Source organism: Pelophylax lessonae (genome assembly GCF_965119305.1).
Source record: "Pelophylax lessonae genome assembly, chromosome: 5".
Lineage (NCBI taxonomy): Eukaryota > Metazoa > Chordata > Amphibia > Anura > Ranidae > Pelophylax > Pelophylax lessonae.
In genome coordinates, this window is record NC_138772.1 from 80,118,730 (window position 1) to 80,145,184 (window position 26,455).

At 39.3% G+C, this 26,455-nt stretch overlaps 1 protein-coding gene across 1 annotated transcript in view; it reads left to right on the plus strand.

Annotated features, from left to right (window-relative positions):
- Window positions 1-14,114, plus strand: part of LOC309555685 (mycocerosic acid synthase-like) — a gene marked incomplete at its 5' end in the record, with an annotated part of 31,724 nt that extends 17,610 nt beyond the window's left edge. The window contains 4 exons of the mRNA XM_082257725.1: window positions 1,165-1,325; window positions 1,887-2,090; window positions 5,816-5,997; window positions 8,403-14,114. Coding sequence (XP_082113851.1) covers window positions 1,165-1,325; window positions 1,887-2,090; window positions 5,816-5,997; window positions 8,403-13,892 — 6,037 coding nt within the window. The 3' untranslated portion in view covers window positions 13,893-14,114. The remainder of the gene's footprint in view (window positions 1-1,164; window positions 1,326-1,886; window positions 2,091-5,815; window positions 5,998-8,402) is intronic.
- Window positions 14,115-26,455: the final 12,341 nt, after the last annotated feature.

Sequence of the window (26,455 nt, forward strand, 5' to 3'; positions counted from 1 at the left end):
CACAGCTAAAATAACGAAGGAGTGGCTTCACAACAACTCCGTGACTGTTCCTGAATGGCCCAGCCAGAGCCCTGACTTAAACCCAATTGAGCATCTCTGGAGAGACCTAAAAATGGCTGTCCACCAACGTTTACCATCCAACCTGACAGAACTGGAGAGGAGCTGCAAGGAGGAATGGCAGAGGATCCCCAAATCCAGGTGTGAAAGACTTGTTGCATCTTTCCCAAAAAGACTCCTGGCTGTATTAGATCAAAAGGGGGCTTCTACTAAATACTGAGCAAAGGGTCTGAGTACTTAGGACCATGTGATATTTCAGTTTTTCTTTTTTAATAAATCTGCAACAATGTCAACAATTCTGTGTTTTTCTGTCAGTATGGGGTGCTATGTGTACATTCATGAGGAAGAAGAATGAACTTAAATGATTTTAACAAATGGCTGCAATATAACAAAGAGTGAAAAATTTAAGGGGGTCTGAATACTTTCCGTACCCACTGTATACTGGGCTTTACACTTATAGAGAAAGTCATATGTTTTATATTTTTAAATAATTTATTGTATTTTTATTATTTGCCATGAAGTTTATGATGACTCTTGGCGTACTCATGGATAGTGCTCTCCAAAATGATTGACCTTCAATTTGGGTCTTTACAATGACATACTTTTTGTGACTGTACTCAGCTACCTTATTGCTGGTCATCTTCTTCTATTCCCTGCAACAATTCAAAGCATTATCGTCTTTTCCAGCGAGTTTATTCTTCTCATAATATGTCCAAAAAAAGATCGGCTATACTTTAGTTATCTGAGCTTCCGGTGAAAGGTTGGGCATGGGTTTTTGAAGGAACCATTTGTTTGTTTACCTTGCTGTCAAGGATATTCTTAGAATATTCCTCGAAATATTTTTTTCATTGTCCATCTTTCACATCCATAGAGAGTGACAAAAAATACTATAGCCCTTGATCATTTTCATTGTGTACTTATAGACACATCAGTACTTTTGAAGTTAATTTAAAGGTCTTTCATCTTTGCTCTTCCAAATACAAGCCTGAGTCGTACTTCTTGACTTCTGGATACTTTGTGTTTATAATTGTTCCCAGAAGCTCTCTACCACTTCTTTATCTAAAATGAATAAGCACCACTAAAATGACACAAATTTCTGTATCCTAGAATTCACATGTTTGACAACAAACTGTTTGGAATTCATAATTCCGAGTCTGATCACATGGATCCACAGCACAAACTACTGCTGCAGTGTACATACAGGGCTCTGGAAGATGCTGGTTATGCCATGGAGAGCATCAGTGGAAGCAATACTGGAGTCTACATAGGTAAACAATAAAAAAAATGTATCCTGCCAAAAATATCTTGTCAACATTTGATATTTCAGTAGTAGTTCAGGTTGGCCACACAAAGAACAATGATGTACAATGTGCAGGAATCTGTGGTAACCAAATCAGAAATCAAGGAAGTCAGGAATAAGGGGGTGATGAATTCTGTTTTCCTAGAAATTCTACTGTTTATACTTTATTGATTCTTTGTTGAACACAAGAAACAAAGTTAATTTGCATTCTAATAAATTCCCACAGTGATATCAAACAGCCATGTTAGTAATTAGATGATCCACTAACTCTTACTAGCCCCAATCGATTTAACTGTTTAACCTCTAATATTTATATAACTTTGGGGATCATTATGAGGAATAATGATTATTATTGATGGTTATTTTTATACTTTTCACTATGGAGAATGTAAAAGAGCAGAACCATTCATTTGCATTAGTAGAAAAGCACTTGGTGGAAGAGTGGGCTGAGTTAGACCATAGAGTTATTTGACCCAACAAAGAGGTTTAAGAAGATTCAACTTTCATTATATCTGTCCTTATTTCGCAGGTTTAATGAACAAGGATGGAGAATTTATATACAATAATTATCCTGAAAACATCAATCACTTCAATGGAACTGGCACATCAATGTGCATAGCAGCAAACAGGATATCATATCAATTCAATCTGACTGGGCCTTCTTTATCACTGGATACCGCTTGTTCTTCCTCCCTTGTTGCACTACATTTAGCATGCCAAGCCATCAGACAAGGTACTAATTAGAGTCAAACCAGAACTCTTATAAAATAGGCTGTAAACCTACAGCTTTTGTGTAGCCCATGAGTCCATAATCGTGGCAGACAATTACTGTTATTTGCTTCAACTGAATTTAAAAATGGCAAGGTACCACTCACTTACTATAGTGCATCTGTTATCCATGTGAAATGCTAGATGCATCGGTCTATGTGACTCTCCACACATTGAATGTGATAAAAACTTGAATTACCAACTTGTCCAATAGGGAGTTGTACTTTATTAGGCAGCCTAATGCATACACTTTTTTGGCTTATATAATTGTGTCTGATAGTGATATGACAGGTTTGCTTACAAGCAATGTGCTATTTACCTGTGCCCCTCAGTATTGTTTTACATACTTTGACTACGGACAGGTATGTCAGATACAAGGGAGAATTTTTGTAAGCCTTAAAACAGCTTTTTTAAAAAAAATAAGTGTCTGTAAACAAGTGAATAGTTACCACTCATGCTGTCTGTCACTGGGTGAAGTTCCTTCAGAAACCCAAACCTTCGAGAGTGCCAATCTCTCTGTGCACAGATGTTCTTCCCACTGACCCCCACATCACTACAGAGCACAATACTGGCAGAGTTTGACTAGACGCACCACTCAGCACAGTGGGGTGCACAATCCCGAAAAGTATCTGCATCAGAAGAAACTTCACCTGGTGATTTCTCCTCAATGGAATGGTAATTATTGGCATAGGCAGTCAGAGAGTTAAGTAGGCACTTGCTTCTTTGCAGATGCTTTTTTTTTCATCAAGTTGGTTTAAGCTATGTAGTCTCTATAACTTTAATGGTAACAATAATAAAGTAATGATTATTGTTAGCCTTGGTGGAGTTCTAGTTGATCATCCATTTTTTACTGTGCTTTACATTTATGTATATAAATATGACCTTCCGCATCTGTGAGGAGCAGGGAGGAGGAGGAGGAGGAGGAGGAGGAGGAGGGGTGGAGAGACTGCAGGTACAGTGTGTAAGAGCTGATTGGGGGAGAGGAACACACCTCCCTTCACTCAGCTTGTTCTGAATAGACAAGCTGAGTGCTGAGCTCTTCCCCCCCAACACAAATTTTATCTTGTGTGCTGGGAAAACCTCTCAGAAGTGACTCATGCTGGTAACAGAGGAACAAAGCACCAGAGAGAAAAAACACTTAGAGCTTTTTGAGAGAGATAAGTAAACACAGTTCAGATATATGTGCTTTGCTCACATTTCATGAGGTTTACAAACACTTTAGTTCAAATTTCTGAAAAATCCATCCTGGAAAATTTGCATACATACTGGGGCAAATAGTTTTTTAGAACTGTCATTTGCATTTCAAAAACATCTTAAACATACCAAAGGCATGTTTCTGATGACTTATACCTGATGTCTGTGGGTACATATTTACCTCAGAAAGTCTCCATGAAATGATAAATGTGGGGGCGTTGATTTACGAAAGTCAAATAGGCTGTTTACTTGGCAAGGTAATTTCCACTTTGAAAGGGGATTTTCCATTAGCTTAGTGAATAAAGTAAACAGTTACACCAAATATAACCACAAGAAAATGCTGAATGGACCCAGTGATGTGGATTGTGGATGAAAACTATGAGCAATGTAGTTAGTTTTGATGACACCCGCGTAAATGATAAAACATCAAAAAGTTTATTGGAAACAAACCCATAGGTGAACAGTTAGTCCATGAGAAAAGTGCAGTGATAAAATATGCAAAACTCCCCTTAGCCACACTAGTGAACCATGATGGGGCAAAGACTCACAGGATAGATCTCCTCTGGCATGCTGTTACTCGAACTCAACCAATCAGGACAGTGTTATGGTGCAAGCTGCCTTGATGTAATCCAGCAAAGCGGCTCAAACCTCGTTTCAGATGGAGACTCCTCGAGTGTATGACGTCTTGCCCAGGCTGTTTCTCTGCTGTCCACGAAACTGCTTGTCAGCTCCTCTGGCCTCCGCAGTAGCACTGCTGTTTGTTTTATCCTCTGCCATTCCCCAGCCTGGTATGGTGGTGTCTCCCCCCCCCCCCCAGTACATCGGGGCTTCCTCCATTTGTCCACCTCTGTTTGCTGGATTAAATCAGGGAAGCTTGCACCGCAACCACCGCCCTGGTTGGTTGAGTTACCTGTGACAGCACGCCAGAGGAGATCTATCCCGTGAGTCTTTGCCCCATTATGGTTTACTAGTGTGGCTAAGGGGAGTTTTGCATATTTTATCACTGCACTTTTATCATGGCGTAACTGTCCACCTATGGGTTTGTTCCCAATAAACTTTTTAATGTTTTTTCATTTACACTGGTGTCATCAACAGTGACTACACTGCTCGTAGTTGCCATCCACCATCCACATCAGTGGCTCTATTCAGTTCTTTCTTGTGGTTATATTTGGTGTGACTGTTTGATTTTAAGCATCACTCCTGGTGCATTTTCTCCACACAGCTGCTTAATGGCCCCCTGCCCGATCTTGTGCTTTATCATGGAGGGAGCGTCAGTCCCGGTCTCTTGGCGCAAGATTTTTTTGTTTTGGTTTAACATTAGTGAATAAAGTGAAGCTCTGCTGACTTCGATCATTAAACTATGTGCAAACAAAAATACATTGTTTTTTTATTTTCCTTGCATGTGAATACTGTAGGTACTCTTTGCAAAATAATCATGGCGTCGCAAAGTGATAATTGCCTACAAAGTTAACAGTTCATTTGCCTTTAGCTTTTTAAATGATCCCCAAGCACTGTTCCAGTGTATACCAACAGATTTTCTGTATCAAAGATACATGTAGACATCTCTAGGAATAAACAACCAATAATAGAAAAAATTTGTGTATTAGCACCCATTCACATTGGCGCGACTTGACATGCAACTTGACGGGTCAAATCACATGTCAAATCATAGCCTATTGCTGGCAATTGGAGCGTCCCGGACTTTGTGGTGCCGCACTTTTTTCAAAAGTAGTTCCTGCACTACTTTTGGCAACTTCGGGGGCAAACTCAATAGAAATCTGTGCATGAACCCACATAGATGTCTTTCAAGTCGTCCCCAAAGTTGGACTGAAATACAGCTTTGAGATCGTGCAAGTTCAGGGGAAGTCGCACAATTTCAAAGCCATGTTCAGTGTGATCGAGGGCTTAGACACAGATTTTTATCATTTGAAAAGAGAACGATCTTTTCAGTTTGCATGAGATGAATGCAATAATATTGTTAATAATAATAATAATAATAATAATTAAAAATAATAATTAGCCAATTGCATAGCAACAGTTGAAGTATTTGTCATAGTACAAAAAAATTTAAGGTGGACAGATATTGCAGGCAGCAAGCTCTGCCTATCCATGACCTAACATGCACAGGGTTTCCTTAAAGAGGAGTTCCACCCCCAGAAAAAAAATTAAAAGTCAGCCGCTACACATACTGTAGCGGCTGACTTTTAATATTAGGACATTTACCTGTCCTGGAATCCAGTAATGTCGGCACCCCAGCCGATGTTTTCATCGGCTGATGGGTGCTGCCGCCGCCATTGCCGGTAAGGGAACCCAGCAGTGAAGCCTTGTCTTCCCTTTAAAGCCTTATGCTTCCCTTTATCCAAAATGTTAAAAGAATGATTGCCACTCGATACACTTTCATTATCAGTAATCGTCGTACTTACATTACATATTCTTACAACCAGACTTGTACTTTATAATATTATAACGCCTGAAAATGGTTCTTTCCTTTCACAGGAGATTGTGAGATGGCAATATGCGGGGGTGTCAGCTGTATCATAGATCCTCATATCTATGTTGCTCTCAGTAAAGCAAAAATGATCTCTCCTGAGGGAACAAGTAAACCATTTTCCAAAAAGGCCGATGGCTATGGAAGAGGAGAAGGATGTGGCATTGTCGTTCTTAAACCTTTAAAACAGGTAAAGTGCATTTTTACCAAGATATTACCTGTTCAATAAAATAAGGTATAATTTGAAAAATACCTAATACTAGTGAATTTTAAAAACAATAATTAATAACCATAATTGAAACAAAAAATATATAGCTAGATTGCTATTAATATTAGATAAATGCAAATAATAATGTAAAACAATCTCCTTACCACGGCTGTATGAAAATCCAACATAATATAAACACACTTTACCAGCGTAAGTGTGTGTATATTTTTATTTTCATATAGCCAATATATACTATAAAATCCTAATAGGGTGAGCGAAATGTCATGCTATGTTTATTAAAATCAAAATGAAAAAGTATGTATGTGTGGTACAAGAAAAAAAAAAACAAAAAAGCATTTTTTTTCTAAATAGTGGTATATGGTATGGTATGAGATACAAATTTTATAAAACTACAACTTTTTAAAAGAAAAATCCAATGTATAATAAATGAGTGTTAAAACAAAAGCTGTAAAAGACTGTTTACTATAACAAAAGTAAATGAATATTTGTTACCTTTACAGCCAATGAAGCTTCCATCTTAGCTTCTGTTTGATGTGCAGTTGCCATGGTGCTGCACATGTGATCAGTCATGACATGAGCCATTTAATGATTTGACAGTCTAGTGGAGATCACAAGCACCTTGACAGTTATTGGAAGCAGTTAAAATGAACAGGCTTAGTTACGCTTTAAGATGAAAAAAGACTGTGTGCTGGACTGAATTAGTATGCAAGATAAGTGCCAGTTGCTGCTCTCTGCTTCAAGCAGATCGTGCACTGACTGATCAGCGGTCATGTGATTGATCAGTTCTCAGGCCTTAGAGCCAACGTGGGACAGCTGCAGTATCACACCAATGCTGCACCAGAGGTGAGTATGTGTATTTGTGTTTTTTTTATACCCCAAACTTACCCTTTAACAAGCTGTGTCCACATCTGATGTTAGATCTGTTCTTGTTTGCTCTTTGCTGAAAGGTTTGGATGGTTCTTCCCTCATTTTTTAAACCTCATTGATATCTAGGAATGTCTGACTTGTTGTTAGGATGTGAAAACTGTTGGTTTTCACTGCTGCAATGCTGGGAGTGAGCATCCAATGGTTTTCATATCCTAGCTACAAGGCCAGACAATAGGTTTGCTAACTGAAAGTTTTCAGGCCACCAAATGACCTACAGGTATGGCAATAATATTATTTAACATTTTACAAAGTTGCACAGTTTTTATTATCCACTAGGGCCCCTTGACTGCATATGGGCTATTCTTTGGAAAAGGTATACTTAGCCTTTAAGAAGAAAAAGAAGGCAAGCAAGAGAATGATTCATATCTTTGCAAAAGGATACTTTTGCAGCCAACAGAGACAGACAACAGGGGAAACATATCATGCACTGTCATGATTTATCTTTCACAGATTTTTCTGAGCATAATATTGCATGCATTATCATATTCGCTCATTATTCTGATATTTACTTACATGTTGAGGTATTAACCTAGAATTACAATGCTATGTAGTCAAGCCATGTTCGAAAAAAAAAGTTATACAAAAAGTCCAGCAATACTTATATATAAAATAAAATGCTGTGCTGCTTTGTTTATTTGCTAATTTATAGCACTCAGAAATTAGTTTTAACAAAAAGGAACCACAAGAAGGCGCTTTTCAGTGCAGTAGCTACAGGTGCTCTATTGCCTCAAGGAGATAAAAACACTTACTATAAACAGTAGGTATAAAGGCTCGTCAGAGTCATCAAAGTCAGTGAGTCACAGCGGTGTCCAGGAGGTGTCCAGAGGGTGTCCAGTGGGCTATGTCCATGTGAGGAGTCTCTTTGTCAGTGGCAGCACTGATATGGAGGATCCTAGGCCATCCAGCAGCGGAGAACCGACCAGTTTGTCCCCCCAGTTTGTTTCTCTTGTCTAGAAATTAGTTTAAGCATTCTTTTGTAAGTCTTGCCTAACAGTTTAAGATATTATTGATGACCCTAAAATGTATGTTAAACTCCACAAGACTTACAAAATGATCGAGGCTAATCTAAAGTCCATCAAATATTTACAATACACAATTTGAGTGGACTTAATATTTAAATGGGCTAATAAAAAAACATTATCTTGATCAGGTTAATACTTCTAAACCAACTTTCTTAAGACTCCTCCATGGTAGACTATAAGAAAACTTTTAGAAACCAGCACTGTAATGTGCTAAAATAAGACCACTTCAAATCAAAAAAGTTGAATTATACTTTATGTCTAGCAAAAAATCTGAGGTGCACAGGAAATCCTTACATTATGTCACGATACATATAAAGTCCTTATACACATAATTTGGCTTTTACTGGGCACCCACTCTTCTACTTTACTTCATTTCCACTTTATTTTTACATATTCATATTTGTTTCTGTTTTACAGGCTAAAGAAGATTACAGCAAAATCTGGGGAGTCATATGTGCATGTTCAGTTAACCAGGATGGGCGGTCAGTAACACCAATTACCAAACCATCTCAAGACCAGCAGGAGAAACTATTAAAGCGTATCTACACAGCTATAGATCCATGTTCTTTACAGTATGTTGAGGCTCATGGCACTGGAACACCTGTTGGGGACCCGATAGAAGTCACCAGTATAGGAAACATCATTGGGAAAAAACGTCCAAGTGGAATGAAAGCTTTGAAGATTGGATCCGTTAAAGGAAATATTGGACACACGGAATCAGCTGCCGGAATGGCTGGATTGATAAAGGTTCTACTAATGATGCGTCATGAAGTGATTCCTCCATCTTTACATTATTCAAAAGAACTTGGTATTAAGCAAATTGAAGAATCAAAACTAGTTGTTCCAACAGCTCCTGAAAATTGGCATGAAGATGTAAAATTTGGAAGAATGGCTGGCATTAATTGCTTTGGCTTTGGGGGAACTAATTCTCATGTTGTCATTAAACAATACAAAGAGAAAAACTCCAAACATCTCTCCAAAAGACCTTCTGAAATATTTGTTCTCTCAGCATGCTCCAGCAAATCACTTCAGCTCAGCATTGAAGACACAAAGCAAGAGCTAAGCAAAATACCATCATCATTATCTCTGGAAAACCTGGTGTACACTGCTGCCTGCAGAAGAAGTCATCTTAATTTCAAACACAGAGCAGCATTTCTGGCCTCTTCTTTGCCTAATCTGCAACAACAACTTCAGTCTGTAAATACAGAGACACCCCCAGCCACAAAAATCCCTCACATTGTGTTTGTGTTTTGTGGGAATGGAGTCCTTTCCAAAGGAATGTGCAAGGTATTGCTAGAAAATGAGGAAGTGTTTAAAGCTAAATGTTTAGAGGTAGACAAGATGATTCAAGTTTACACTTCCCTTTCTGTTGTACAATTGCTAGAGAATGAATATGATGACTTTTCCAGTCCAGATGTTGCACAGTTGTTGCTCTTTACCATCCAGGTGTCACTGGTGGATCTTCTAAGACACTGGGGGGTAAATCCAGACTGTGTTGTGGGACATTCAGTAGGTGAAGTTGCTGCCGCATATTGTTCTGGTCTTCTTTCGCTTGAAGATGCTGTTAAAGTTATTTATCACAGGAGCAAATTGCAGTGTACAGTCACTGGAGGGAAAATGCTTGTGGTTGGAAATGTACCAATAAAAGAAATATCAAATATAGTCTTGTCAAGCAATGGAAAAGCATGCATTGCTGCATATAACAGTCCCTCATCATGTACACTTTCTGGAGATGGAAAAGCTATACAGCAGATCAGTGATCACTTATCTCAACACTACAAGAAAGGGAATATATTTCTCCATGTTCTAGATGTCCCAGCTGCATACCACAGCCACTTGATGGACCCAATACTGGATGACATAAAATACATTTTATCGAACTTACATGCAAATAATGTGAGTAAGAATTGTGAGTTGATTTCAACAGTAACTGGTAAGCTAGCAACAAAAGGAGATTTTACAACTGGAGAATACTGGGCCAAAAATATTCGTGATCCAGTTGAGTTCGAACAAGCTATAAAAGCTTCTGCAAATGAAAAAGAACACATTGTTTTTATAGAAATTGGACCACGCAGAGCACTCCAAAAAAACATTGTTGACATCCTTGGATCAAAGACATTTGTTATGCCTGCAGCACATCCGAAAAATGAGCATGAAACTCTTTTTTCATTGCTGAGTGCTCTTTTCAAAAAGGGTTATAATCCTAATTGGAACAATATTTTTTCTGAATACAAATCCTCTCCATCTTGCATTCCAAGATACCAGTTTGAGCACAACAAGCAAGATATCCGTTTTGATGAAATTAGGCAAGGCAACCAAACTGCAGGCTCTCTCATTCATCCACTGGTGCACAGTGTGAGTGCAGATTTCACCAAGTTTAAATGCACTCTGTCAAAATCACTGACACCATATGTCTATGAGCACAAAAATTTAGAGTCCACCCTTGTTCCTGGTGCATTCTTTGTAGAACTTGCATTGGCAGCTACAGTTATAAGCTTAAAGCCCAGGGTGCCCTTGCACTCCCTGGAAATCAGTGCAAAATTTTTGAATCCCTGTATTCTTCAAAAAGAATCTCAGGACCTAAATGTCAAGATACACCAACAAGACGAAGTAATTCATTATGAAATTCTGACATCTCATGTCTATGCAACTGGGCATGTGCAAAAACATAACAGTAGAACAGACGGAGACAAAAAAATTTACATTCAGCATATTGTCAAGAGATGTCAAACTGTTTTCAAAAAGGAAGATGTCTATGAATTACTAGCTACTTTTGGATTTGACTATGGGAAGATCTACAAACAACTGTGTGATGTTCACTATGGGGAAGAGCTGAATGAAGGGATTGCTAAGATTAAAATGGGAGAAGTCAAAGAAACAATGTATGAATACCACATACACCCAGTGATTTTGGACTATTTCCTTCAAATGGTTGTTTGTGTGGTTGGTTCTAAAATAAAAGAAGCTGCAGCGATCTTTCCATCTTCCATAGGAAATTTAACAATTTTCCAACCTCTTCAGGAGGAAATGGTGATCTACATAAAAACAATAAGAATCACTGAAAGTTATGCTGAAGTCTGTGGATGTTTTTCTGATAACAATGGTTTGGTGTTAGCAGAAATAAAAAGTGCCAGGATGGCCTACATGAAACATGCAGCAAGAACACAAACTAATGACTTTTTTCAAATTAATTGGACAAAAATACCAAGCTTGAAGAGTGAATCAAATGAGAAGCCAAGCTTGCTGGTTTATGCAGATAATTCTGGAGTAAGTCAGCAATTATCTGCATACATACATGAGGGAGTGAGCTACATTAACTTTAGCAGCTGGGATTCAGACATCCAATTTCACGAACTCCTCAGCAGTGAATGTAAAGATGTTGTGTTTATGTGGGGGATCCATAGACTCAGTGATACAATTCCAAACAATTCAACACAATACCTAGCAAAATGTTGTGAGGTCTACCGAAAACTGATTTTGGCAGTAAGACAGAAAGGCTCTGAAGCATCTATCAAGACAGTCACATTCAGAACAACAGAAAATACTGTAGATCACATTAATCCTGGTTTTGTTTTTGTTGGGATGACACGAGCTTGTATAACTGAAGTGCACAACATTGCCTTTCAGCTAATCGATATTGACTCTTCAAGTCCTCAAGATGTGGCAGCACTTGCTCAAGTTCTCCTTCATTACAAACCAAATGACCACCCAGAAATATGGATAAAAGAAGGCTGTATTTACACAGGTGAAATTATAAATACAGACACTGAAGCCAGTAGACAACTATCAGCACCCTTGGAGAAGTCTGATAATTTTACTTTGTGCACTTCAGATATTCACACTATAGCTGACCTTTCTGCTGAACCAAATAATTCTAGAATCAATAAGCTTGCAGGTAAAGATATAGAGATAAGAATTGACAAAATAGGTGCCCACACTGAAGACTATTTTCCTGTTAGTCTTTCTAGCTGGCAATATGGAAACACATTGTACTGGAATGGTGTGGTTTTTGATAAACATAAGCTAATTGCTCTAGATTTAGCAGGAACTGTAACAGCCATAGGAAGAGATGTGCAGAAAATTCAGGTTGGGGATAGAGTTGCTTCGTGTTATCCAACAGTTGCAAATTCCAAAGTGAGGATTCCAGAGAAGGTTTGCTGTTTAACTAAGAAGTTTCCAATGCTAAGAGATGCACCTTTTGTTTCTCTGTTTGTCTTGGCTTGGGAAATATTACATAAGAGACTACCACGTGCAAAAAATAAACCTAAACTCACAATTGTAACAACAGAAGAAAAGTCTGTTTTGAGTACACTTTTATCAAAGGCAGCAAAACAAAGAGGCTGGGAAACAACAATATCTCCAGGAATTACAGCTAATGGCAAGCAGTGCAGTGCCATGATTATACTTCCTACATCAGAAATAATATCAGGAGAAGACCTTGCCCAGCTTTCAATTCTTAAAGATGTGGTAATCATTTGTGACCAAAAACATTCTACCTATTTCCACAGTTTAGCAAGTAACTGCAGACAAAACATTCACATACACATACTTGACCTTGCAACTGTTTTCCAAAGAGCATACTTGCAAGAGTTTGCCAAAGACATTTACAAATGGCTTCGGTCACTGTCTTCAGATATTCACCTCATCTTACCTAAATCTATAATTCAGGCTTCCAACAGTACTTCCAATTTGAGCCATCCAGTGTCTAGTTATTTTAAAGCACAATCTTTACCACTCATTGAGTTAGACAATAACACAATTAGAAAGATACCAATGTCTATCTCTGATGCAGTTCTTTTTAAGCACAATGCTGTTTACATTGTGGCAGGTGGCCTGACTGGGTTGGGATTTGAAACAGTGAAATTTATTCTACACAATGGAGGTGGTCACATTGTTATTCTCTCAAGAAGAAACCCAAACAATGAAATGGAACAACAAATAGCCAAAGCAAGAAGTGAAAATGAGAACACTAAGATAATAACTCTACAATGTAATATAAGCCAGTATGCTGACGTGAAAAAAGCAACTGATTCAATACAAAAGATTTTTCCAAATATTCCAGTCAAAGGTGTCTTTCACAGTGCCGTTGTCCTGCATGACAGCATCTTAGAAATGTTAAATTTGTCACTCTTTGAGAAGGTCCTGAGCCCAAAAGTCGATGGAGCTGTCAATCTTCATCTTGCCACATTAAATCAAAAACTGGAATATTTTGTTTGTTATTCATCTGTTGCATCATTTGTTGGAAACTCTGGACAAGCTAATTATGCTGCTGCCAACTCTTTCTTGGACATCTTCTGCCAATACAGAAGAAATCTTGGCCTTCCTGCCCAATCAATTAATTGGGGAGCTCTGAATACCGGGCTGTTACTTGATCGAACACAGGTTCATAACATTTTGCAAGCAAAAGGACTACTTCTATTAACTGTACCGGAAATTCATAAATACCTGAAGAGAAGCCTCCTTATAGACAATTGTCAACAGGCAATAGTCAAGTTTGATTTTAAATTGATGTATGACAGTTTGGCTTCACGCATTCCAGCTATGAAGAGGCGATTCTCCAGTTTGGTTATGGAATATGTCAACAATTTGGATGACAAAAACCAAACAAAGCAATCCAAAGTTATAAAACAAAAATCAGAGGATTACGTTTTGTCTTTAGTAAGTGAACTCACAAGTGTCACAATAAGTGACATCACAATGAGCAGCCTTCTGAATTCATTGGGGATTGACTCCATGTTGGCAATGACATTACAGAATCGTATCTTTGAAGAGAAAGAAGTAAATGTTCCTGTTGTCAAACTACTGGATCCCAACACAACCATTCTAGATGTGGCATCATTGATTAAACAAAACTCTCCTGATGAAGAAAAGCTGGTGGGGAACATCATATTGGAAACCAGGCTGTAATAGGACTTTTCAAGCATACATTTAAAGTGTATCTAAATCCCAGATCTTTTTTGTGTGTTTTGGATAGAGTGGGGAAGAATTAGCAACCGTGTCAGATTGAAATTGCTCTCTGTGTCTTGGCTAGAGAAATACACCCTCTCTGTTTAGTCTGGTGACCATTATGACCAGAACTGAAACTATGGCAAAATCCAAAATTTTGAGTTGTTGCTGGACTAGGAATAGAGGGGGAGTCTTAGAATGAAAATGCTTATTGCAGTAACCACTATGTCAGAGAAGATATACCTTACTTTGGAGATATTTCTTCACAATTCCTGATGTGTCTATGGGATAGGAAGTGATTGGAATCTCCTCAATGGACACCAATGTAATTGACAGGTGTTTTATTCATTCCTTTATCCAAAAAAAAAAAAAAAAAAAAGTTAGTGCTTTATATATACTTTATAGCAAAAAAATTTGGTAGAACTGTGAAAAACAATATTACTAAGCTAAAAGACATTTCCAGGAAAATTCCTAAAAAAGTCTGTAATCATAGAGGACCTATGTTTATTCATATGAAAATATTACATTTTTGTTTAATATTTTTTTACTGTATGTAAAAGGAAATGAGACTGATTTTCTTTTCTATTTAATAGACAATGTGAAATAGGATATAAAATAAAGAAGATCAATTACCCCATGGCATCTCATTTATTTACTGATTGCAGTCCACAACTACTTACATACCTAGGGGACCCAGTAATGAGCATTTCTACTGCCTTTCCCCTGCATTCCACCGGTATCCCAAATTTGGTGTATGAAATATAGGGCAAGGGCACCAACAGTAAAGAACCACGTTTGTTTTACCCACAACAAAATTGTATATTTTCCCAGCAGTATCCATCATCACATTACCATCATCTATAATTCTGTGTGTGGGGATTGCAGGTGAAAAGGAGCACTAATATCTGATATACATTAAATAGATTTTCCATCTTTTATAAAGAAATTGGCAAAGCTATATACAAGGACCCTTCATTGATGAGGGTTTTACTGCTTTGAGCATCCATTAGTTTAACAGTGTTATGGGACAACTGAGATGCTAACATCACTTGGATATCAGCTTCCCCTAGTCCAACAAGGCTGGGCCTTGAAAACCCATTGACAGGCTTTGGGTTTTCAAGGCAGCTCCAAGCAATGGGAGATTCTTTATAGGGCTTCTGAACATTTCTAGTAATTTTTGCTCAGCAGATTATCTTGCGCTGTGAAGTCTAGATGATTCATACATGCAATCTAAAAATGTATATGCATATATCATTTCCACGAAAGACATCTTAAAACCACTTCTGGACCGGAAGATTTTCCTCCTTAATGACCAGGCCATTTTTTTGCGATTTGGCACTGCGTTAGTTTAATGGACAATTGTGCGGTCGTGCAACGCTGTACCCAAATAAAATTGATGTCCTTTTTTCCCAGAAATAGAGCTTTATTTTGATGGTATTTGATCACCTGTGCGATTTTTATTTTTTGCGCTATAAACAAAAAAAGAGCGACCATTCTGAAAAAAAAAAAACAATATTTTTCACATTCTGCTATATAACATTCCCTTAAAAAATTGAAAAATCTAAATTTTTTAACATTTTAGGCCAATTTGTTTTCTGCTACATATTTTTGGTAAAACAAATCGCAATAAGCGCAATAATTTTGATTGGTTTGCGCAAAAGTCTACTAACTACGGGAAAGATTTATGTCATTTTTATTGTTTTTTTTACTAGTAATGGCGGCGTTCTGCAATTTTGTGTGGGACTGCAACATTGCGGCGGACTGATCGGACCCCTAACTGACATTTTTGACACTTTTGGGGGAGGGGACCAGTGACATTACTACAGTAATCAGTGCTAAAAATATGCACTGTTACTGTAATAATGACACTGGCAGGGAAAGGGTTAACACTATGGGTGATCAATGGGTTAAATGTGAGCCTAGGGGAGTGATTCTAACAGTGGGGGGGCGGGGCTGAATGAATGATGATAGAGACCTGTGTTCCTACATAGAAGGATCACAGGCGCTCTGTGATCATTCCAGAGAGAAGAACGGTCAGCTGTGTTTACAATGGCTGACCGTTCTTCTCTCTCAGCGGCGAGTGATCGCAGGTGTCAGGCGGCAATCAGAGTCACCTGAACTGTGCATCTGAGTCCCCGCTGCCGAGTGGGGGCTGGAGCATGCCGCCGGTGGCACGCACTTGCCCTCTAGCTGCCAGCGTGTGACTGACATAGCCCTACGTTGGTTCATGCAGGAGGGCTGCCCTGCCACAGTATATATGCGGTGGGTGGTCCGGTACTGGTTAAACTTTGCTTGAAGTAATGGCACTTTTGAACCATGGCTTCTTTTATATTTTTATTTGCTCAACCATATCTGGTTCATCTGCAGGGGAATAAAAGACACTTGGCCAGTTCAAACACTCAAATAAATTCATCACTAGGGATGTTACTGGCCTTTGGCTAGTCCTTGGGCAGCATTTTTTTTTTTTAATAATATCAAGTTATTTTTTTCAATGAATTGAATAGGTCTACATTGATCATGATAACTGAATATGCACTTCACACAACAAACAGATTTATAGCATTATACTAAAGAAAAATAGTGGTTTACAATCACCCTAGGCAACCTCATTATTTTTTATTATAAAACCGAATAAGTACACCCACCAGACAATTTACTTGCAAAAATAATATATTAGTACAAAAAGTAAGAATACATAGATAGCTCAAATGTATACAAACAAATTCAAATAGGATCTACTTGTACTGGTACGTCACCACAGTGTGTATTTCTACATACGCGTAGGGGCAGAAGATATAAGGACTCGGAGTACTCGTGTATGATCAACTGAGCAACAATGTACAAAAGATGTAGCAAACATATACATATAGGAAATACTTGGTACAAAATAAGGCTGAGAAAAAGAAATCCAATTTACTCAATGTTTTAGAGTTATTACAAACCCCTTTCTGAAAGAGGACTATGAAGCCCAACTCCAGGAATTAGAAAGAATCTACCCTTGCAGCAGGCCCTTCTGCACCACAATGGCTAAATGATTGTTATGTGTATGGAGTATTTGAACAGGCAGGATTACTTACCCTATTACCCTCTTTGGTGCATTTCTTCCTTAAGCTCCAGTCTGTGAGTGGTCACTCTTAGCGTGTAAAAAGGGCTATTAACCTTGCATTGTACACGGTAGGGGCGAGTGTGTGACCATTACTTAGAAAGGAGGCTAGGGGGGACTGTTGTAGGGACCCTGCTGAAGCTTGGCATAAGGTGACTACAGTATTTTTCATTATTTCAACCACCCTAGAAACAATAAGCATTAAAGCCTTGCAGTGCAAGATGGGGGAAGGAGGGGCACTTAAGGGGTAGTTTTTTTCCAATTCATGCATCAATTCTTCTTAACAGCCCAAGTCCAGTCTATAAATAGAAGCTAATATGTACAATCTCTTATGCTGAAGACATTTTTGGTTCCTGTTTTATGTGACTTAGACCAGGTAATTGTTACAAAGCACTATTGGGTACAGTGGTGGTAGTGAAGCATTGCTTCATAAGGAAACATCTGGCAGATTTAAAAATTAAAGTACATATCAAACTGTGGGTAGAGTAGAAAATCATTAAAAACAGTGTTTTTTTCACAATCTGTGTCCACTGGGGATGTTTTCCTTAACTCTCAGTCCCCTAAATATAAAAGAAAGTAAAAAAAAAAACTGTCCACATTGAAGTAAATGTCCTCTAATGCTGGCCATACACTAGCCAAAAAATCGTTTGAAAATCTGTCATTTGGTCCGTTCGTTGGTTTTTTAATGGGCACAAATAGAAAATCGGTTTTAACTTTTCAGAGCCGAAAAATTGAAGGAACAGTTTGGAAAATTCTGCTGAACGCACGATAAATTGAAAGGTTAATGTGTTTCTCGCCCGGACTGTTTGCACTAGGCATATGTGACAAACTGAATGAAAAACTGATTCATTTATGTCCATTGAACGATTTATCATTCGAAATTTGGTCATTACACAATTGTCTGCTCTCACAGCCGAGTGTTGGTTTTTCGAAAATGAGTTTGAACGATTTTTCTGCTAGTGTATGGCCAGCTTTAGACAGGTGCAAGATAATTTTCCTTGGTGGCATTTTACAGGGGCCAGGTACAAGGGACACTAACAAGGAGTGCTCTTGCCGAGGACTGCAAGGAACAGGGGTAGACTGGTCCACCGATCTCATGCCTCAAAAACGGCCGCCGCAGAGGCACTGATAGTGCTGCTTTACTAACCCTATTAATCCCTGGCTAAGACCTGTAGCTGGCTCCACCGCTGCTCCACGCCTAGGGATTTCCACCCAGATCCCCCATATCCATGCTTTTCTCCGGCATCCTCTGAGGGAAGGGAACTCTCCAAACTCTGAGGTGAGGCCGGGTGCCAGATTGGAACTGTGTGTGCAGTGTCAAGATGAAGCTGGGCACTGTAGAGCCAGAGGCCCATACAAAGAGGAGGGGTTCATTCTGGGACTTGTAGTCCTTCACTTTTAGGGGATGTGACCCCCCCCCAAAGGTTAAGGACTAGAGGTCCCAGCATGAGCCCCTCCAATCTGAGGATGTGACACCCCCCCAACTAGTGAAGGACTGCAGGTCCCAGCATGAACCCCTCCTCTTTGTATAGGCCTCTGGCTCTAAAGTGCCCAGTACAGTACAGTGAGATCTTAGGGGTTACATCCTTATATCTCAGAGGTTCATGTTGGGACTTGTAGTCCTTCAATTTTGGAGGGAGTTGCACCCTTAGATCTAAGGGGTTTATGCTGGAACTTGTAGTCCTTCACTTTTGGGGGAGAGTCACATCCTTAAATCTAGGGGGTCCATGCTGGGACTTGTAGTCCTTCAATTTTGGGGAAGGGGGTCACATCCTTAGATCTCAGAGTGTCATGCTGGAACCTTGCCAAAAGCGAAGGATTGCAAACCCCAGCATGAACTCCTCAGAGCTGAAGGTGTGAAACCCCCCCAACTAGTAAAGAACTACAAGTCCAAGCATGAAATCCTAAGATCTAAGGATGTGACCCCTTAGATCTCAGGACCCAGGGTTTATCCATGCTTGAAGCGCATAGCTACCAGAGACCCCACATAGCTACCGGAAGATCCCAAACAGCCCAACAGAGATGCCACATAGCTCCCAAAGACACCACTTGCAACCAGAGACCCCACATAGCCACCAGAGACCCCAAATAGCCATCTGAGAGTCCATTCAGCCCACCAGAGACCCTGCTTTTAATGTACAGAGAGGAAGAGGTGGCGCTCAAATAGGAAGAGGTGGAGCCTAAAGAGTAAAGGGTGGGGTTTATAGATGAAGGGGTGGGTCTTAAAAAGAAAGGAGTGGGGCACATTTACATAGAGGGGTCTCTATGGCAGCACAAAACCAAAATACATCACTGGACAGGGACACAGGAACAATGTTTTTAGCTTCATATACAATACAATGTTAACATAATGTGAACTCTCTGTGATTGGAGATAATACTCATATTTATCCATGGGATCCACACAAATAATAAACATGAGTAGGTAAACTGAAGATATGTGGGTCAAACCAAATAAGATTGTTCAAAGCCTATAACTCTGTAAATTTCTTGTTACTAATCTTATAACAACAATAAAATCACCATATGATTATAAAAATTTAAAAAACATACAAAGAGAAACCATATATCACAGGCCCTTTGAATTGTAATTGCCATTCAATAAAAAAGAGTCATAAAAAATACTAAACATGAATGATGTGGACATATCCATTCAGGAAGTTCTAGGTGCTGCCTCTCGTGTGTAGTTAGCACATCCTATATATTTTTTGAATTTTTATCCTGATACATTAGAGAAGTTTTCAGCATTCCAGAATTAATAACTCTTGGACAGCATATAATGTACAGTGCCTTGCGAAAGTATTCGGCCCCCTTGAACTTTGCGTCCTTTTGCCACATTTCAGGCTTCAAACATAAAGATATAAAACTGTAATTTTTTTTGAAGAATCAACAACAAGTGGGACACAGTCATGAAGTGGAACGAAATTTATTGGATATTTCAAACTTTGTTAACAAATAAAAAACTGAAAAATTGGGCGTGCAAAATTATTCAGCCCCTTTACTTTCAGTGCAGCAAACTCTCTCCAGAAGTTCAGTGAGGATCTCTGAATGATCCAATGTTGACCTAAATGACTAATTATGATAAATAGAATCCACCTGTGTGTAATCAAGTCTCCGTATAAATGCACCTGCACTGTGATAGTCTCAGAGGTCCGTTTAAAGCGCAGAGAGCATCATGAAGAACAAGGAACACACCAGGCAGGTCCGAGATACTGTTGTGGAGAAGTTTAAAGCTGGATTTGGATACAAAAAAAATTCCCAAGCTTTAAACATCCCAAGGAGCACTGTGCAAGCGATAATATTGAAATGGAAGGAGTATCATACCACTGCAAATCTACGAAGACCTGGTCGTCCCTCTAAACTTTCATCACATACAAGGAGAAGACTGATCAAAGATGCAGCCAAGAGGCCCATGATCACTCTGGATGAACTGCAGAGATCTACAGCTGAGGTGGGAGACTCTGTCCATAGGACAACAATCAGTCGTATAATGCACAAATCTGGCCTTTATAGAAGAGTGGCAAGAAGAAAGCCATTTCTTAAAGATATCCATAAAAAGTGTTGTTTAAAGTTTGCCACAAGCCACCTGGGAGACACACCAAACATGTGGAAGAAGGTGCTCTGGTCAGATGAAAACAAAATCAAACTTTTTGACAACAATGCAAAATATTATGTTTGGCGTAAAAGCAACAGAGCTCATCACCCTGAACACACCATCCCCACTGTCAAACATGGTGGTGGCAGCATAATGGTTTGGGCCTGCTTTTCTTCAGCAGGGACAGGGAGCATGGTTAAAATTGATGGGAAGATGGATGGAGCCAAATACAGGACCATTCTAGAAGAAAACCTGATGGAGTTTGCAAAAGACCTGAGACTGGGACGGAGATTTGTCTTCCAACAAGACAATGATCCAAAACATAAAGCAAAATCTACAATGGAATGGTTCACAAATAAACATATCCAGGTGTTAGAATGGCCAAGTCAAAGTCCAGACCTGAATCCAATCGAGAATCTGTGGAAAGAACTGAAAACTACTGTTCACAAACGCTCTCCATCCAACCTCACTTAGCTTGAGCTGTTTTGCAAGGAGGAATGGGCAAAAATTTCAGTCTCTCGATGTGCAAAAATGATAGAGACATACCCCAAGCGACTTACAGCTGTAATCACAGCAAAAGGTGGCACAACAAAGTATTAACTTAAGGGGGCTGAATAATTTTGCACGCCCAATATTTCAGTTTTTTATTTGTTCAAAAAGTTTGAAATATCCAATAAATTTCTTTCCACTTCATGATTGTGTCCCACTTGTTTTTGATTCTTCACAAAAAATTACAGTTTTATATCTTTATGTTTGAAGCCTGAAATGTGGCAAAAGGTCGCAAAGTTCAAGGGGGCCTAATACTTTCGCAATTCACATATTTGAATGTTTTTTAAATGTTTTTAAATGTATAGTCTTTTCATTTTTGCTATAAGACCAGTAATAAAAAATTTATAGAGATATAGGATTTGAACAATCTTTGGTTTTACCTGCATATCTTTCAATTATATCCTGCTATTGTTTATGGTTTTTACATTGAAGATTGGGTCCTTTCTCTTATAAGGATTTACTCTGTCCACTTTTAGATGGTCCATGAAAACTCATCTCTTCAGAGAGGCCTATCCTGGTGCCACCTAACAACTGTACATTTTTTTTCTCCATCAGCCCCTCTCCCTCCACAGTTATTACTTTTTGTATCTCTTGACCCTCCATCTAAGATTGTAAGCTCTAATGAACAGCGTACTCTGATTCCTCCTGTATTGAACTGTATTGTAATTGTACTGTCTGCTCTCGTATTGTAAAGCACTGCGTAAACTCTTGGCACTATAGAAATCCTGTATTAAAATAATTAAAATACTAATATAAATACTAGTAGAGAGATTGCATATTTTTAGTTAGTTCACATATAAAATAATAAAATATAATTTTGTTTACGCCATTGATACATCACATAGTTACATGCTTCCTTGCACAGACTATTTTTACCTCAACATTAAGGCTACATTCACACTTCAGCGCTTTGAACTGCACCGCAAATTTAGGTGTCAGTCAAATGAATGTCCCATGATTCGTCATTCACACATCAGCACTTTGAAATCTGCCCGCAATACAAAACCCTGAGGCTGGGTTCACACTTGTGCGATGCTAGACATTGCATGTGATTCAAACCGCATTGCTGTGCAGATCACATGCGATGTCTCTGCGATGTGAATTCAGCCATACAAACTGTATGGTTGAAATTGCTTTGCATTCGCACCAAAATGGTGCAAGACCCTTTTTTGGAATCAGATCGCATGGCTGTTCACATTTATGCTTTCCAAATCCTGCACCATTTCACAGTTTGGACTGCGATCTGCAAACCGATCTGGGGGATGTCATTAAATTTACATTGACACCCCCAGCAGTTTGCAGATGTCAGTGTGAACCAGTGTGTGATTCAGGTGCGATGCAGGAACCAGCACTAAATGGCAGGGTTTTCCACATTGCACTATTGTGAACCGGGACTGAACTGTGAATGCAGTCTAAGTGCTGGAATAGATGAAGTGAGGCTCTTTTCCTTGGACAGGTATTTACTATCTCATGTAGTCAATAAGATAAGCAGTTATCTGGCTGCCATGTGTGAGTTGCTTCCTCTTTTCACACACTACTAAGAGGTGAACTATATATATATCTATATATATATACTGTATGTAATATTACAGGTGCTTAGAGTGACATCATCTTTTACCTGGTCTCAGAGTAAACCTGGTGGTGTTAGGTGATTCTAGGTGTCCATGCCATCTGCTGGTTTAAATGTTGTACTGGTGGCAGAAAAGTGGGACCATGTATAAGGAAAGAATTCTTTACCTATGAAGAAATACCACAATACAAAAATCTTATCAATCCTTATCCAATAAAGAGACTAAGTATACAATACCATTTGTGTCTACTACACATAAGTAATATATATATATATATATATATATATATATATATATATATATATATTTACAATGCTGTGAAAAAGGGCTGGAACAGTGATAATAATGGGGGATTTTAACTACCCATACACTGGCTGGAGTAATGGGACTGCTGGAACAGCTAAAGGGCAAAAATGTATAAACCTATTACAAGGCAATTTTATGGTGAAGTTTATTGAAGCCCCCACTAGAAATGATGCTCTGCTGGACCTGGTAATCTCAAACCATGCAGAGTTTAATCATGTTCATATAAAAGAACATCTGGGTAGCAGTGACCATAATTTGATTTCATTTAATGTTAGCTGTAAGCAAAAAACGCATACAGGAAATATAAAAACACTTTGCATTAAGAGAGCAAATTTTCCAAGGATGATGGCTGCTCTCCAGAATTTAGACTGGCGGGAATATTGGCATTGATGAGCACAGAACAGAAATGGGAGTTTTTCAAAAAGACTTCATGCAACTCACTGTATATTCCCATGGGCAATATATTTAAAAGGCTAAAAATAAAACCTATGTGGTCACGGAAGAGGAGATTAAGGGGGGATATGATCAACATGTATAAATACATAAGTGGTCCATATAGTGAACTTGGTGTTGAGTTATTTGCTTTAAGGTCAACACAGAGGACAAGGGGGCACTCTTTACACCTAGAGGAAAGGAGATTTCGTCTCCAAATTCAGAAAGGTTTCTTCACCGTAAGAGCTGTGAAAATGTGGAATAGGCTCCCTCCAGAGGTGGTTCTGGCTAGCTAACTTTAAAAAAGGCCTGCATTATTTCCTAGATGTACATATTATAAATGGGTACTAATATTTATAGGAAAAGTTGATCCAGTGAATATCCAATTGTCTCTCGGGGGATCAGGAAGGAATACTTTCCCCTGCTGTAGCAAATTTGATCATGCTCTACTGGGGTTTTCTGTATCAACTGCAGGTATAGAATTGTGTATATGGGATTGTATGGTTGGGTTTTCTTTAATGTTTTTTGTTTTTATTGGTTGAGCCAAATGGACTTGTGTCTTTTTTCAACCCGACCAACTATGTAACTATGTAAAAAATATATGCCCACTTCCTGATCATTTATTTTTTGCATATTTTTCACTTTTAAATGATTCGATATGAATCTATATAAAACTAGTTATATTATTACTGTTCACAAAGATAACCCGAGTTAATACAAAATGCATTTTTTAAATGATGATTTCATTTAAAAAGGGAAAAAATCTGTCCAAACCTGCCTGACCCTATGAAAAAAGTAATTGCCCCTAATAACTGGTTGTGCTACCCTTGGCAGCAACAACTGCAATTAAGCATTTGCAATAACTGGCAATGAGTCCTTTACAATGCTGTGGAGGAATTTTAACCCACTCTTCTTTGCAGAATTGTTTTAATTCAGCCATATTGGAGGGTTTTCGAGCATGAATGGCCTGTTTAAAGTCATCTCAATCGGATTCAAGTCTAGACTTTGACTGGGCTACACTAAAACCTTCATTTTTTTTTTTTTTTTTTTTGAGCCATTCAGAGGTGGACTTGCTGGTGTGTTTCAGATAATCGTGCTGTTTCATAACCAAGTGCACTTGAGCTTGATGTCAGGAACTGATGACCGGGTATTCTCCTTCAGGATTTTCTGGTAGGACACAGAATTCTTGTTCCATCAATTATGGAAAGTCATCCAGGTCCTGAAGCTGTAAAGCAGCTTTAGACCATCAAACTACCACCACCATGTGTGACTGTTGGTATGATGCTCTTTTTATGAAATGCTGTGTTAGTTTTATGCCAGATGTAATGGGACACACACCTCCAAAAAGTTAAACTTTTGTCTCATCATTCCATAGAAAATTTGCCCAAAATTCTTGGGAATAAGATGCTTTTTTTGGCAAATGTGACATGAGCCTTTGTGTTCTTTTTGGTCAGCAGGGGCTTTCGCTTTGGAACTCTCCCATGTTTGTCATTTCTTGTTGGATCATGAACACTGACCTTACCTGAGGCAAGTGAAGCCTGCAGTTCTTTAGATGTTGTTCTCGGTTTTTTTTTGACCTCCTTGATGAATTGTCATTGTATTCTTGAAGTAATTTTGGTAGGCAAGCCACTGCTAGGAAGGTTCACCACTGTTCCACATTTTCTCCATTTGTGGATAATGCCTTTCATTGAGGTTTGCTGGGGTCCCAAAGCCTTACATATATATCAGTTACATTTTTTTCTCATCTGTTCTTGAATTTCTTTAGATCGCAGCATGATGTGTTGCTTTTTGGGCTCTTTTAGCATGCTTCGATTTGTTAGACAGCTTATATTAAAGTGATTTCTCGATTCAACAGGTCTGGCAGTGATCAGGCTGGAATGTGGCAAGTGAAATTTAAACCGACATTAAAGCTTTAAAGTTTTATAAAGTGGCAGGGTTATAGTTTTATCTCTGGAGTAAATACTCTTTTTTTATTCATGTTAAAATTCTGCTGGCCTTGGTAGCTGCCGCTTAACATTGCATGCTATTGCACAGTCTGTTATCTACTAGGACCCCCAAATCTTTTTCCATCCTTGATTCCCCCAGAGGTTCTCCCCCTAGTGAGTAGTTTGCGTTTATGTTTTTAGCCCCCAAGTTTATGTTTTTAGCCCCTCTGTATACTGTGCTGTACATTCCCTATTCAACACTACCATATTCTACCCAATGTAAGTCATCTAAGACTTTGTTTAATCACGTCCATTAACCACTTCCCGCCCGCCCTATTACAAAATGACGGCGGGAATGTGGTTGTGTTATCCTGACCGGACGTCATATGACGGCGGCAGGATAACACCGCTCTGGGCGCCCCCCGGGGGCGCGCAGAGCGGCGATCGGTGATGCGAGGTGTCAGTCTGACACCCTGCACCTCCGATCTCGGTAAAGAGCCTCTGACGGAGGCTCTTTACCATGTGATCAGCCGTGTCCAATCACGGCTGGTCACATAGTAAAACAGGAACAGCCGTTGATCGGCTTTCCTTAGTTCGTGCCTGACAGGCACGAGTAAAGGAGCACCGATCGGCGGCTCCCCTGACAGGGGGGGGGTCGGCACTGGTAATCAGATCATTGATTACCAGTGCAGACCCTCGGGGGGGGGGATGCCACTAGAACCACCAGGGATGCCCACTATGACCCCAGGGATGCCCACTATGACCCCAGGGATGCCCACTATGACCCCAGGGATGCCCACTATGGCCACCAGGGATGGCAATCAGGGCTCAGGGAGCCCCCCATTTCCCTCCCCATCAGTGATGCCCACCAGTGCCCTCCCTATCAGTGCTGCCCACAAGTGCCCATCATTGCCATCCTTTAGTGTCGCCCACCAGTGCCCATTATTGCCCACCAGTGCCGCCTATCAGTGCCCATTAGTGCCCATCAGTGCCGCCCGTCAGTGGCGATCAGTGCCGCCCATCAGTGCCCATCAGTGCCCACCA